General features: G+C 39.0%; 1 protein-coding gene and 1 long non-coding RNA gene across 3 annotated transcripts in view; one reads left to right on the forward strand and one right to left on the reverse strand.

Moving 5' to 3' along the window:
* The window catches only part of LOC137219312 (uncharacterized), a 41,971-nt gene that overhangs the window by 26,551 nt on the left and 1,577 nt on the right, over positions 1 to 13,843 (forward strand). The gene's annotated exons all lie outside the window — the stretch shown is intronic.
* Positions 1 to 13,843, reverse strand: part of CTSS (cathepsin S) — a 40,029-nt gene that overhangs the window by 17,007 nt on the left and 9,179 nt on the right. The window contains exons 2-8 of one of the 2 annotated variants that reach the window (XM_067727678.1): positions 11,580 to 11,674; positions 10,494 to 10,620; positions 7,525 to 7,647; positions 6,537 to 6,686; positions 4,767 to 4,994; positions 3,729 to 3,894; positions 2,742 to 2,844 (exon numbers count right to left, since the gene is read on the reverse strand). In XM_067727678.1, the coding sequence (XP_067583779.1) occupies positions 2,742 to 2,844; positions 3,729 to 3,894; positions 4,767 to 4,994; positions 6,537 to 6,686; positions 7,525 to 7,647; positions 10,494 to 10,620; positions 11,580 to 11,605 (923 nt within the window). In that variant the 5' untranslated portion in view covers positions 11,606 to 11,674. Of the gene's footprint in view, positions 1 to 2,741; positions 2,845 to 3,728; positions 3,895 to 4,766; positions 4,995 to 6,536; positions 6,687 to 7,524; positions 7,648 to 10,493; positions 10,621 to 11,579; positions 11,751 to 13,843 lie in introns of those variants that run through there. The other variant, XM_067727677.1, reaches the window with a different exon arrangement.

The raw sequence follows: 13,843 nt of genomic DNA on the forward strand, positions 1-13,843 counted from the left end.
TATAATCTTTGTGGGCCACAACATGAAAAAGATAAGAAAGTACCTTTTTGTTTGTTTATTTATGATTTGTAGACTAGGTACTTCCAGTAAAGATTTGAGGGGGGTTATGGGTTGAATTATGTCCCTTCCAAATTAATATGTTGGAACCCTAACCCCCAGTACTTCAGAATGTGACCTTATTTGGAAATAGAAGCATTGCAGATATAATTAGCCAAGAACAGGTCATTAGGGTGGGCCCTAATCCAATATGACCAGTCTTATAAAAAGAGAACATTGGACAGAAATACACATGCACCAGGGAGAATGTCATGTGGAAATGAAGGCAGAGATCAGGTGATGCTTCTACAAGCCAAGGAAAGCCAAAGATTGCCAGCAAAACTTCAGAAGCTAGAGGAAAGTCACAGCCCTTCTGACTTCTAGCCTCTAGAGCTGTGAGACAATAAATTTCTGTTGTTTAAGCCACTCAGTTTGTGATATTTTGTTATGGGAGCCCTGGAAAACTAATACAAGGAGAAACTTGGAAACTAATACAAGGAGACACGTTTAATTCTCAACTCTTCACATTTCCTCTTTTTTTCCCTCTGAAAGCTACATTACTTTTGTTTGTGGGTTTTATGGATGTCAGCTAATTCATGTATTGAGGGGCTGTTAGGTGCCACATACTGTGCTGAGGATTCAAAGACAAGACATAATCTCTGCCCCAAAGGCACATACAGAATAGTGGAGTGACAGTTAGGTGAACATACAATTTAAATATAATGTGTAAAATATTCCAGTATGCATAGGATATTTTAGGAGCATAGAAAAAAAGACATTTTGCCTAGCCCAAGAATTTAGGGAAAACTTTCTGGTATAGATAATGCCTGAGCTGGTTTTGAAGGGAAAGGAGGAATAAACCAAGTGAGGAGAAAGGATGTTTCAGGCAGAGGGGCCAGCATAACCAAGATATGAAGATATTAAAGGTAAAATGATATGTATGGGAACTATAACTGTGTATGTTTCAATATAACTAGAATGAAAAATGTGAGACAAGTGCCAGGAATTGAGGCTGGCAAGACAGGTAGGGACCAGACATAGGCGACTCATCTTTTCTACTAGGGAACATTCATCTCACAATGAATGGTACTAAGTATAAGAGGTAAAAGCCCAGACTTATATTTTAGACAAACCAGATTGGAAGCAGTATAAAAGACAGATTTAAGAGTAAAGGAGGGCTTCCCTGGTGGCTCAGTGGTTGAGAGACCGCCTGCCGATGCAGGGGACACGGGTTTGTGCCCTGGTCCGGGAAGATCCCACATGCCACGGAGCGGCTGGGACCGTGAACCATGGCCGCTGAGCCTGCGCGTCCGGAGCCTGTGCTCCACAACAGGAGAGGCTACAACAGTGAGAGGCCCGCGTACCGTAAAGAAAAAACAAACAAAGAGTAAAGGAGACCTGGGTATATATCCAAAACCAAAACAAAAACACTAATTCAAAAAGATACATGCACCCGAATGTTCATAGCAGCATTATTTATAACAGCCAAGATATGGAAACAACATAAGTGTCCATCAACAGATGAATGGATAAAGAAGATGTGGTATATATATAATGGAATACCACTCAGCCATAAAAAAGAATGAAAATTATGCCATTTGCAGCAACGTGGATGGACTTGGAGGACATTATGCTAAATGAAATAAGGCAGACAGAAAAATAAATACTGTATGATATGGCTTATATGTAGAATCTAAAAAATACAATAAACTAGTGAGTATAACATAAAAGAAGCAGACTCATAGATATAGAGAACAAAGTAGTGGTTACCAGTGGCAGGGTGGGGGAGTGGGCAGTACTAAGTATTGGGTGTAAGATAGGCTCAAGGGTGTATTGTACAAGCCAGGGAATATAGCCAATATTTTGTAATAACTGTAAATGGAAAGTAACCTTTAAAAATTGTGTAAAATAATGAAATATTTTTTTAATTAAAAAGAAAAAGAAAGAGTAAAGGAGACCAGTTAGATGGCTACAGGGAGAGTCCAGGCAAGAGATGTCTCAACTAGAGCAATAATAGAAGAAATGGAGAGGGGGCAGAATCAAGGACAGATATGAGGTAAAATTAGTTTGACTTGTTGCTTGATTGGATCTGGAGGATCTAAGACAAATCCATAGTACCTAATTGGGTAACTATGTTGTGTGGTGTTGCTTTTTAGTGAGATGGGAAGTTCTGAGAAGGAACGAAATGGTAGGGAGGGCACTGGGTTCCCTGGACATGCTGAGTTTGGAGAAACTAAGATACGTGGAAGTGCAAGTGTCCAGATAAATAAGTCTGAAGTTCAGGGCAGAGGTCAGAGCTAGAGCTAGAGATTTGAAAGCCATCAGCATATAGTTATAGCTGAAATCATAAGAATGGAATGATTGTATCCAAGAAAGATGTAGAATAAGAAGAGTAATGGGCAGAGGATGGAGCCCTGGAGGAAAGACCAACAACTGGGGGCTAAGCAGAGGAATGGGTATTCATAAAGGAGACCAACAAGGAATGATCAGAGAAGTATTGTAGAAGATAAATCATGAAAACCAAGAGCTGACTGCAGAATAGGAAGTGAAGAATTCTGAGTAATTTAAAATGTCACTTTATAAGAAGCTATAAATATTCACCATTTTCAGTATCATGATGATGATCATCATAATCACAAGAAAGCATTGGTTGAGGTTCCCTCAAATTCCTGATTTTACTTAAATATACATTAAAGTGTGAGTACCTGTTTTTCACAAGCCAGTAGTCTTTCCCGTTAAGGTTACCATATCCAATCACCAGTACACCATGATTCACAGTCTGAGTACACAAGGGGTCATAGTAGACACCTGAGAATAAAATATGGGTAGAGAACAAGAGTAAGTGATGTGTGGCAATGAAGGACATTTGAAAATGCTATTTTATTAGACTGTTTTGGGTATATGTCAGGAACATATACTCTCACATTTAAACTATTTAGAGTTCATGATTCTTTGCCATCAATGCTGTATTTGTCAGGGTTTTTTTGTTGTTGTTGCTTTGTTTGTCTGTTTGTTTGTTTAGCCAAGTTTGGCATCAGTCTAATCACAGCTCCCTCAGAAATCTTCTTTGATGAACTGCCACCTTTTCCTGATTATTTTTTAACTTATATTGTTGTATTTCTATGTATATATTCCTAAATTGTTTGTTCTATACATTGTCATCCTTTACTAAATTAAATGATCTTTAAGGTGAGGTTTAAAAAAAAAAAAAAAGATGATAACCTTCTAGTTTGTCTAATACAATTCTCTACCCTTAGTGGGCGCCCTCCTTGTACACTACTGTGTTGTACCTACACTCCACAGCGGCTACAGCAGCTAGGAGCTCAGGCTCTGGAGTCAGGCAGCACGGTTTCTAATTCCAACTGACCGCTTGCAGACTGTATGACTTTAGGCAAGTTAACCTAAGACTTAATTTTTTCATCTGTAAAATAGGGCTATTATAAGGATTAAATGAGATAATGCACAGAAAGAATTTAGCATAGTACCTGGCCTGTACTCTTAGTAAATTTTGACAACTGTTACTTTACTAATTAGAACTGGGTATAAAAATATGTATATGAAATGATATGAGGTGGAGGATTCCATTTAACCTAATCTAAGCATCCAGAGACATAGTGATGGGGAAGAAGAATATTCTTTCTTATGGTGCAAGGGCAGTATAGAGCATGAGGATAACATGTCTGGATTTTTACCACTTCTGTAGAGGAAGAAAGAAGAATGGCGTGCATCTACAGCAACAGACACAGGTCCTTTGATGGCCACAGCTTCTTTTAAGGCATCTTCACTGCCAAAGGGAAGTTCAATATACCTTGAACATGTGGCAGCTCGATTTTTTGCATCATACTGGCACTTTTCATCCTGTGGGAAAAGGATAAATCAGATAAAGAAGTATACTTCAACTTCCTTTATAAATCGACAGTATCCTAAGTCTGGATTTCAAATATGCTTTCTTTCCTCATTTAGTCTTTTCAAGTGTCTAAGGATCCTTCTTCCTTTTAAAGAAAGAAACATAAAATCTTCCAAACCCTAATAGTTCTATGTTTCACCAATAAAAGAGGAAATACAGAACCGTTCTATTGCTTTAAATCGTATACATCTTCATATGTGCAAATTTGCCAGGGTAATGTCTCTCAGACTCTAAGGGGATTGTTAGGGGCATACTACATCAAGACTCGAGACTAGAGCTTTAAGATCTTTTTTTTAAAATTTTTTTTGGGGGGTACGCGGGCCTCTCACTGTTGTGGCCTCTCCCGTTGCGGAGCACAGGCTCTGGACGCGCGGGCTCTGTGGCCATGGCTCACGGGCCCAGCCGCTCCGCGGCATGTGGGATCTTCCCGGACCGGGGCACGAACCCGTGTCCCCTGCATCGGCAGGCGGATTCTCAACCACTAGACCATGGAAGTCCCTGAAAATCTATTTTTAATCATGAACTCTGCTTGCTTGTTTAAAAATCATTGTGCCACTGATAAATTAAGTAGGCTGCTGCATAAGAAAGAGAACTCTTGAGAATTTAGGAATTCTTGATGGAGGTTCAGTCTCTCTCTCTCTCTCTCTCTCTCTCTCTCTCTCTCATACACACACACACACACACACACACACACACACACACACACACACACACCAAGCAGCACTGCTTCTCAAGCAATTGGCTTGGTGATAAGTTTAGTACAGTGAGTTGGAGGGATAGCATGAGGTCAAGGGGCGGCACAAAAAGTTTGTTTGTGGCACACCATGGCTTTGTAGGGATAGGAAGCTTCTGAATCGATGCCGTTGTTATCAATGATATATTGGAAAGCCTCTGTCATGAAGCCACCATTGCAGCCTTTATTCCCATATTTTTCAGTTGAGCAATCCACCAGGTTCTGTGCACTCAGGGACACCAGCTTTCCTGTTTTCAGCTTCACTTGTGCTTCCAGGGCTCCCACAGCACTGAAAGCCCAACAAGCACCACAAGCGCCCTAAAACAGAGACAAAGTCACAAGGGCAATCACAGAGTCAGTAAGGATGACCTCCATAACACAAACTGGGCAACTCCCAACATGTCAGCACTTTCAGCAGATCCAGGAAGAGCTCCCCCCACTACAGTTTCCTCTTCCCTTAGGCCATGGCAATGAAGACCAAATACTTGATTGTTCTCTGGGCAAGGTCTAACCTTAATAAATATTTACGAATGGCTGAGCTCAGAGCATAATTGCCATATTCAAATATATTAAGAAACAGTACTTACTGAGCATGTACCAAATCCCAGCTATTTTCACCCCATAGTAAGGGAGATAAATGCTAATAGTAAAGTGATTTTTGAGAGGAACTGGGATGATTCCCTTGACCTAAAATACTCTTCCTTCTGCCAAATAATGCCTGAAACATAAGGTTAGCATTTTCCAGACATTTTTAGCTATAGAATTTTTTTGGTCATAAGATATTTTACAGGGAAGCATAAACAAACAGAAAAACACAAAGTTGCTTTAGTTTAAAAAGGTGCAGAGTGTTCTAAGCCACATCATAATTGTTCTCTCTCTCTCCACCTCATCCCACTCTGCTCTCTAGTGGAAGGAAGCAAATTCAATTTGCCTTTGGTCAAAGCAAAATCACCCCCTAAAATGCAAGCACCCAGAGAAAGGATCTCATTAAATTATTTATAGTTAACACTTAGATATGTAGTTTATTGGGTCTTCTTATACTTTTGTTTTAGGGAAGCTCCAGTAAGAAACCCAAAACTAGTTGAAAGAAAAATATCTAGGTGGAAAAGAATAAGAGATTAGCAGTATCATTCACTTCTTAATTTTTCTATTCTTCTTTGGTCACAAGCTGGGGCAGCTGCTCAGGACACTGATTCTTTTCCCTTATCCTGACCTCTAAGGTGATACATGTGTTTTATCCTTAGATATCCCTAACTAATTTAGGATTTTGTAGCTTTCTTTCTTTTTTTTTTTTACAAGCAAATTAAAGGAAATACAAAAACATAGGAACAAATTTATAAAGTCCATATTTCTTATTCTAACAACATAAGCCTAGTCATGAATTAACTTGACCACTACAATTTACAGGCCACCCTTAGCTCTAGTTTTTCCTCTCCTTCAACCCTGAAATTCATAAGTGAGTTGGAGGAGTAAACTTCCTGATTGAAATTCTCTCACACACATGATACTATTTCTCAAGTAATCGGCTTGGTGGAGGGTCCAGTGCAGTTGATGGATAGCATGAACGCTAAAGGTCTGTCTTAAAGACCTACTTGCTTAATTCACAGTTTTTTGCTTAGTCTAATATTGATGGCTCTAACCTTTGATGTTCTCAGCACTGTGGGGAATACAAAAAGTATCATATGTGGTCCTGGCCCTTCAGGAGCTCACAATGTAGTTGGGAAGACAAGAATAGCAAACATACTTAGAAAGGAACCTAAGGGACTATGAGATTCACTGCCAGATTATGTAGCTAGACTCAGTATTTAAGGAAGAGAGATCTCTATCTGGGGTACAGAGGCCTGGGATGACAATACTCACCTGGTATTTCACTTCAGTAACACACCCCTTCTCTCTCCAGTCCAGAGAATCAGGCAATTTCTGATTAGGGTTTGACTTGAAAGTGACATTTCTCTGCCATTGGCTGGGAACTCTCAGGGAACACATCAAAGATATCACTTCTTCACTGGTCTACAAAGATATATACATAGCTCCTTTCACTTATACCCTTCTTTTCAATATCCTGATAACTGTAACTGTGAATATATTTAACAACTGAGAGAAACAAGTGGTAGCTGTGACTAACATAGGTAACTATCTGGTAGGTGAATTATCTGGGTCTCTTTAGTCTTACACTTTGCCATTGGCATCACAGTTAGGCATTGGGAAGGAGAAGAAGAAAATGATAAAAACTAGGTTACAGAGAGGCAGATTTTTGGTTCAAAGCAAGGCAGAATTTTATAAAAGCGTTGTCTAAAAAGTGGACTAAACTGGTTTTCCTTGTGAGAAAGAATTATAAAAGAGATTCCTGCATTTAATCTACTTAGGGTGTTCCTTTCCAAGGGGTACTATGATTCTTAATTTTGGCCACAGTGAAAAAGTTTTGTAGGGTAGAACAGAATCTAATAACTAATGGGAGATGATTTGTGATATTAAATACCCACACTCCCCCATTAAGAAAGCAAGTGGACCATATTAAATTATAAATTTAGACTTACATAACTATGTTAACTTATTCTAAAATATTTTGAGTAGCCTTTAGGCAATGCTTTCTAGAATTACTAAAAATAAAAGTAACAGTGGTCTGCGAGTTAAAAATACTCCTTTAAAGAAGGGATTTGTTAAGGAAAGTGATCACAGTAGGACCAAAGAAGCAATCTGTACAAATTCTTATGTCCTTGAATTCTGTTTTCTAATTTTATACACATACAGAAAACACTCCTTTGTTGTTTGCCTTCAAATTGCCTTTGGGGAGACAGAAATCCTGTTTATCCAGAGATGAAAATAGGATTATTTATAATTTACCTACCATGTCTCCCAGGTGGTTCATGCCTAGATCATATGAATGCATTCCCATAGAATGCTCTAGATTGTGAAGCATCACAGTTTTTAGATTCTTTTCCCAGATGAGACGCCGTGCTACTTCCTCATTCTAAAATATAAGGAAGAAGAACATAGTTATACTGAATCCTTCAAAAATGTGTTCAATAATGAAAATAAACATATTATGAACCATTCTATTAAGTGTGGATCTGTTTGGGAGCATACAAATAAATGAATATATCCAATATAACTGGTAAAATTGCACAGTAATCTTAACTCTTCCTCTTAATTGCTCTGATGGTGATTAATATCATTTTAGATATACACAATGAACTTCCTCAATTTGCTAAAAAGTTTTTTTTAGAAGTTGCAGTTTGTTGGAGTATATCCTTTGTAAGTGGTAAACTCACTTAATGATTATAGGTTTTTTAAAAACATTTTCTTGGGCTTCCCTGGTGGCACAGTGGTTGAGAGTCCGCCTGTCGATGCAGGGGACACGGGTTCGCGCCCCAGTCCGGGAAGATCCCACATGCTGCGGAGCGGCTGGGCCCGTGAGCCATGGCCGCTGAGCCTGCGCATCCGGAGCCTGTTGCTCCGCAACGGGAGAGGCCACAACAGTGAGAGGCCTGCATACCGCAAAAAAAATAAAAATAAAAAAAATATATATATATTTTCTCTTTTACCCTCACTCTTGAAAAATAGTTTAGCTGATTATAAATTCCTAGCTCTTTTTTTTTTTTTTTTTTTTTTTGCAGTACGCAGGCCTCTCACTGTTGCGGGCCTTGTGGAGCACAGGCTCCAGACGCGCAGGCTCAGCGGTCATGGCTCACGGGCCCAGCTGCTCCGTGGCATGTCGGATCTTCCCAGTCCAGGGCACGAACCCGTGTCCCCTGCATCGGCAGGCGGACTCTCAACCACTGTGCCACCAGGGATGCCCAGAAAGCACTTTTGACTGGAGGACTCAGGAACATGTTTTTTCATATCTGGAAAATTCTCAACCAGTATCTCTTCAAATATTGCTTCTCCACCATTCCATCAGATGGAGCCACAAACTCTCTTTCATCTCTTTACCTGCATTTTCATAGTTTTTCGTTTTTATTTTTGTGTGCTGCCTTCTTGATGAATGCCTCAGTACTATCTTTCAGATTGCTGATTCTATCCAGCTCTTTCCAGTCTGGAGTTTATCCCTTTAATTGAGTTCTTATTTCAATGACTATATTTTTTTCATTTCTGAGATTTCTAATTGGATTTCTAATACATTTCACAATTTCTTGTTCATTCATGCAGATGTTATTCCATTATACATAGTTTTAAAAATAATTTTGGTCCTATTATCCTAATTTTATCCAGAGTGAATTCATATTCAGACTGTTGATTTTTTGCCCTCCAGGAGCTTCATTTACATAGAATGCAATGTACATGGTGCCTCCTAGAATCGCCGACCCTCACCTCCACCCCCAAGGCCGGAGTTTACGACAAGCCGTAGCCCAATGAGCAGTCAGCAATAACTCTTTTCTGCCTCATTTCATTGAGTATTAGAACCCAGGCCTAGGCCCTGGCTCTAGGTAGTAAGTCTGGATGCAGTCACTCTGTCTTGGAGCAAGATTTTACTGTTACCCCAGTAATGGACATGTACAGATATACTTCCAAACCACTAGAGGGAAAAAATGAAATAAAGAAAAAATAAATCTAATGAAGTATAGGAAAGAAAAAAAAGAAGAGAACTTTGAGATACATTTTAATGGTAGGATACTAATCAAAAGTCATTTTCATTCCTCCTGATGGACTAGAATCATTAAAAAGTGAGATAATATTCATTTAACCAAATAGTAGTGCTAACTGCACATCTAACTCTAGTCAACGCTGAAATTAGAGGTCTGGTCCTAAAGGGGAGTGGGTGAGGGTGAAATTCATCAGTACTAAGAAAACAACTCAGACCATTTTTATACAAAAACCATACATCAAATAAGTAAATATATAATCCTTGCTTACAAACTCAGAAATATTATACAGTTATAGGACTTAGTTATTTGAAGCACCAGGGTTAAAATCTTAAAATCAATCAAGAAGTATGTTTTGAAATAAAAATAAAAGTAAAAACTGGGAAGTGAGAGTCAAGAAATAATATCTGCCAGTGCTTCTCTATGCCAGGGACTGAAAGAGGCCTTTTTTGCTCCTCAGACATGCACTCCTTCCCTCTTGGCCTGGGACTCTCACTCCAGTTTTCTACTTTGCTTGCTCCCTGGCTTCTATCCATTCTCTGCTCAAATGTCACCTTATATGTGAAGCCTTCCCTGACCATTCTATCATATGTATAAAATAATCACTCCCAACCCCTCACAGCCATCACACAGGACCCTTCCAACTCCCCCATGCCTTGCTTTATTTTTCTCTACTTCTTTCCTGTCTCTCCTTTTAGGATATAAGCTCCATAAAAACAGGAACTTTGGGACTTCCCTGGTGGCGCAGTGGTTAAGAATCTGCCTGCCAATGCAGGGGTCACGGGTTCGAGCACTGGTCCAGAGAGATCCCACATGCTGCGGAGCAACTAAGCCCGTGCGCCACAACTACTGAGCCTGAGCTCTACAGCCTGTGAGGCACAACTACTGACCCCACATGCCACAACTACTGAAGCCTGCGCACCTAGAAGCCGTGCTCTGCAACAAGAGAAGCCACCGCAATGAGAAGCCCACGCAACGCAACAAAGAGTAGCCCCCACTCACCACAACTAGAGAAAGCCCGTGCACAGCAACAAAGCCCCAACGCAGCCAAAAAGAAATAAATTTACTTTTTAAAAAAAACAATAGGAACTTTATTTTGTTTCCTGTTGTATCTCTAGTACCAAGAACAGAATCTGGCAAGAGAGGAGTGTGTAACATTTATTGAAAACACTGCTTGTCACAATATGTAGGGTACTTGAGTAAAAGCAAATTGCTCAAGTGGCAGCCCATCTACCTGTTCCTTGTATTGTTTCCCATAGGTTTTCTTCCAGAGATCCCAGTGATGATCCAGAGTGGAATCTCTGTGCTGTTGTGCCATCACAGAGGAGCACAGCAGGAGCACCCACACCAGCCATTTCATTCTGTTAAAGGAAAGGTAACATAGGAAGAGTAGCTGTTAGCTGCATCTATTGTGACCATATTTTTTTCACAACAAAAAGTAGGAATGCAGAGTCTGTCAAGGGGACAGAATATTACAAAGCAGAATTATGCAGGAAACTTTCTGGATTATACAGTGACAGGGAGTAATGCAGATTTTTGTCTGAAATACCACTTCCAATTCTTAGTAGCACTTTAAAAGTGATTTTCAAAAAGTTTCCTGATATCTGGTAAGCCAAATTTACATCTAAGTTTGGGGGGATGTGGAGATGAGGAAGCAGGGACTTGACAGGATTTGACAACAAATCTAACCAAGGGAAATCCTCTTTCCTCCTTTCCAGAAAAAAAAAAAATCCTTAAGAAGAAGGCATACCTTTGAAAAATCAGTTTATCTTCATAATTTTTGAATACACAAGCTCCTCTTAACTGGTCTATCCACAACCTTCAGAGATAGTTAAAAGACAACTCCTGTGTATTGCTTTCCCATACTTGGATCATTTTTACCTTTTAACCTTTCTTTTCCCCTAAAAATCAAAATATCTATTTCAAAAGAAGAGGTTAACTGCTTTTGAAAACACCACTTGTATATTTAATACAAAGAGACTTCAACAGAAATTCAGTGACTAACTCCCTCAAACTGGATTCTACTTTCTTTTCCACTTTTTAAAATTCAAAACAGCTGGATTTTTAACCATGTAACTCTTCAAATTATATTCCAAAGAAAGCTATGTGTCCGCCTCAGGCTTTAGATGTTTAAGCAGACATTAACTTTTCAAAAATAGACTCTTTTTAGTCAAAAAAAGAAGAGGCAAATTGAGCAACAATGATTTTTGTAGTTTACTTCCTGTAACAAACGATGTAAAACCTGGCAGGCAGAGTAAGCTAAAAACACAAATGAAGGATTTAAGGACCAAGTAGGAGAAAAAGAACAGACAGTACGTACATGATAGAACCAGCAGGTGCTCCCATACTAAGAATGCTTGATGGTGGGCTCTCTCCAAAGATTTCAAAGGCAGCAAGAGACTTCAGTTAAAGTGACTTTAAAAAGAAATTGGAACTTGTCACATGAGGTATCCACAATGAGGAAGTGAACTTTCATTTCAGTTTCATTTAAAATCTAACTAGATTTGCTACATCTGGCTCTCTTGCTGCAGTTTTGGAGATAAAGCAGGTGCAGAAAACCATCAAAAAGAGCCCCCAGTAGAGGAGATCAGTAGAAAAAGCTCAGCAAAATAACACCAGTACATGTTTACCCTTTAATTTTTCATCATTTTGATTATTCACTTTACCTAGAAACAACAATTTTCAGATGGAAAACTTTAGCTATGAAGAGATTAGGATTAAGTTCCTGAAATCCCAGCTTCCTCCATGATTTCCTAGGAAAATCTACCTTATTCTTTTTAACACAACTCATCCATGATCTACTGTTGTCTAATTCTCACCCAGGTGAGAATTCCCATTTATACATGGGTCAGTTTCTGAGCCCACCGATCTGTTTTTTTAATCTATTGTCCCTTCAATACAGTTTTAATTAAAATAGCTTTGAATATGTCTCGATGTCTAATAGGGTAAGTTACCCCTGCCACTCCTATGTTTGTTCTTCTTTTTCAAAGTTGTCTTAACATTTTGTGCCTGTTAACTTTTCCATATGAGTTTTAAAAATCAGTTTATCAGGCTTCCTGAAAAATTCTGAGTTTTTATTTAAATTGATATATTTATATTAAATTACTATATGTATTATAAATAAAGTTTAATACACATACATATAGATAAATTTGTGGAGACTCAGTATCATTACAATGTTGAATATTCTTACCTGTAGCAGACATTTTCATGTTTGTAGCCATCTAGCTTTTTAAATTTTTATTTATTCATTTATTTTTTAAAAAGATTTTTATTTATTTATTTATTTATTTTGGCTGCACTGGGTCTTAGTTGCGGCGCGCGGGATCTTCATTGCGGCATGTGGACTCTTAGTTGAGGCATGCGGACTCTTAGTTGCAACATGCGAACTAAGTTGTGGCATGCATGTGGGATCTAGTTCCCTGACCAAGGATTAAACCCAGGTCCCCTGCATTGGGAGCATGGAGTCTTACCCACTGGACCACCAGGGAAGTCCCCCATCTAGTTTTTTTTTTTAAAAGATTTTTATTATGGAAAACAATTTTTTTAACATCTTTATTGGAGTATAATTACTTTACAATGTTGTGTTAGCTTCTGCTGTATAACAAAGTGAATCAGCTATATGTATACATATATCCCCATATCCCCTCCCTCTTGCGTCTCCCTCCCACCCCTCTAGGTGGTCACAAAGCACCGAGCTGATCTCCCGGTGCTCTGCGGCTGCTTCCAAGTAGCTATCTATTTTACATTTGGTAGTGTATATATGTCCATGCCACGCTCTCACTTCATCCCAGCTTACCCTTCCCCCTCCCCGTGTCCTCAAGTCCATTCTCTACGTCTACGTCTTTATTCCTGTCCTGCCCCTAGGTTTAGCAGAACCATTTTTTTTTAGATTCCATATATATGTGTTAGCATACGGTATTTGTTTTTCTCTTTCTGACTTACTTCACTCTGTATGACAGACTCTAGGTCCATCCACCTCACTACAAATAACTCAATTTCATTTCTTCTTATGGCTGAGTAAAATTCCATTGTATATATGTGCCACATCTTCTATATCCATTCATCTGTCGATGGACATTTAGGTTGGCACCATGTCCTGGCTATTGTAAATAGTGCTGCAATGAACACTGGGGTACATGTCTCTTTTTGAATTATGGTTTTCTCAGGGTGTATGCCCAGTAGTGGGATTGCTGGGTCATATGGTAGTTCTATTTTTAGTTCTTTAAGGAATCTCCATACTGTTCTCCATAGTGGCTGTATCAATTTACATTCCCACCAACAGCGCAAGAAGGTTCCCTTTTCTCCATACCCTCTCCAGCATTTATTGTTTGTAGATTTTTTGATGATGGCCATTCTGACTGGTGTGAGGTGATACCTCATTGTGGTTTTGATTTGCATTTCTCTAATGATTAGTGATGTTGAGCATCTTTTCATGTGTTTGTTGGCAATCCGTATATTTCTTTGGAGAAAAGTCTACTTAGGTCTTGCACCAATTTTTTGATTGAGTTGTTTGTTTTTTTTGATATTGAGCTCCATGAGCTGCTTGTATATTTTGGAGATTAATCCTTTGTCAGTTGCTTC

The sequence above is a fragment of the Pseudorca crassidens genome, chromosome 2 (genome assembly GCF_039906515.1).
Source record: "Pseudorca crassidens isolate mPseCra1 chromosome 2, mPseCra1.hap1, whole genome shotgun sequence".
Lineage (NCBI taxonomy): Eukaryota > Metazoa > Chordata > Mammalia > Artiodactyla > Delphinidae > Pseudorca > Pseudorca crassidens.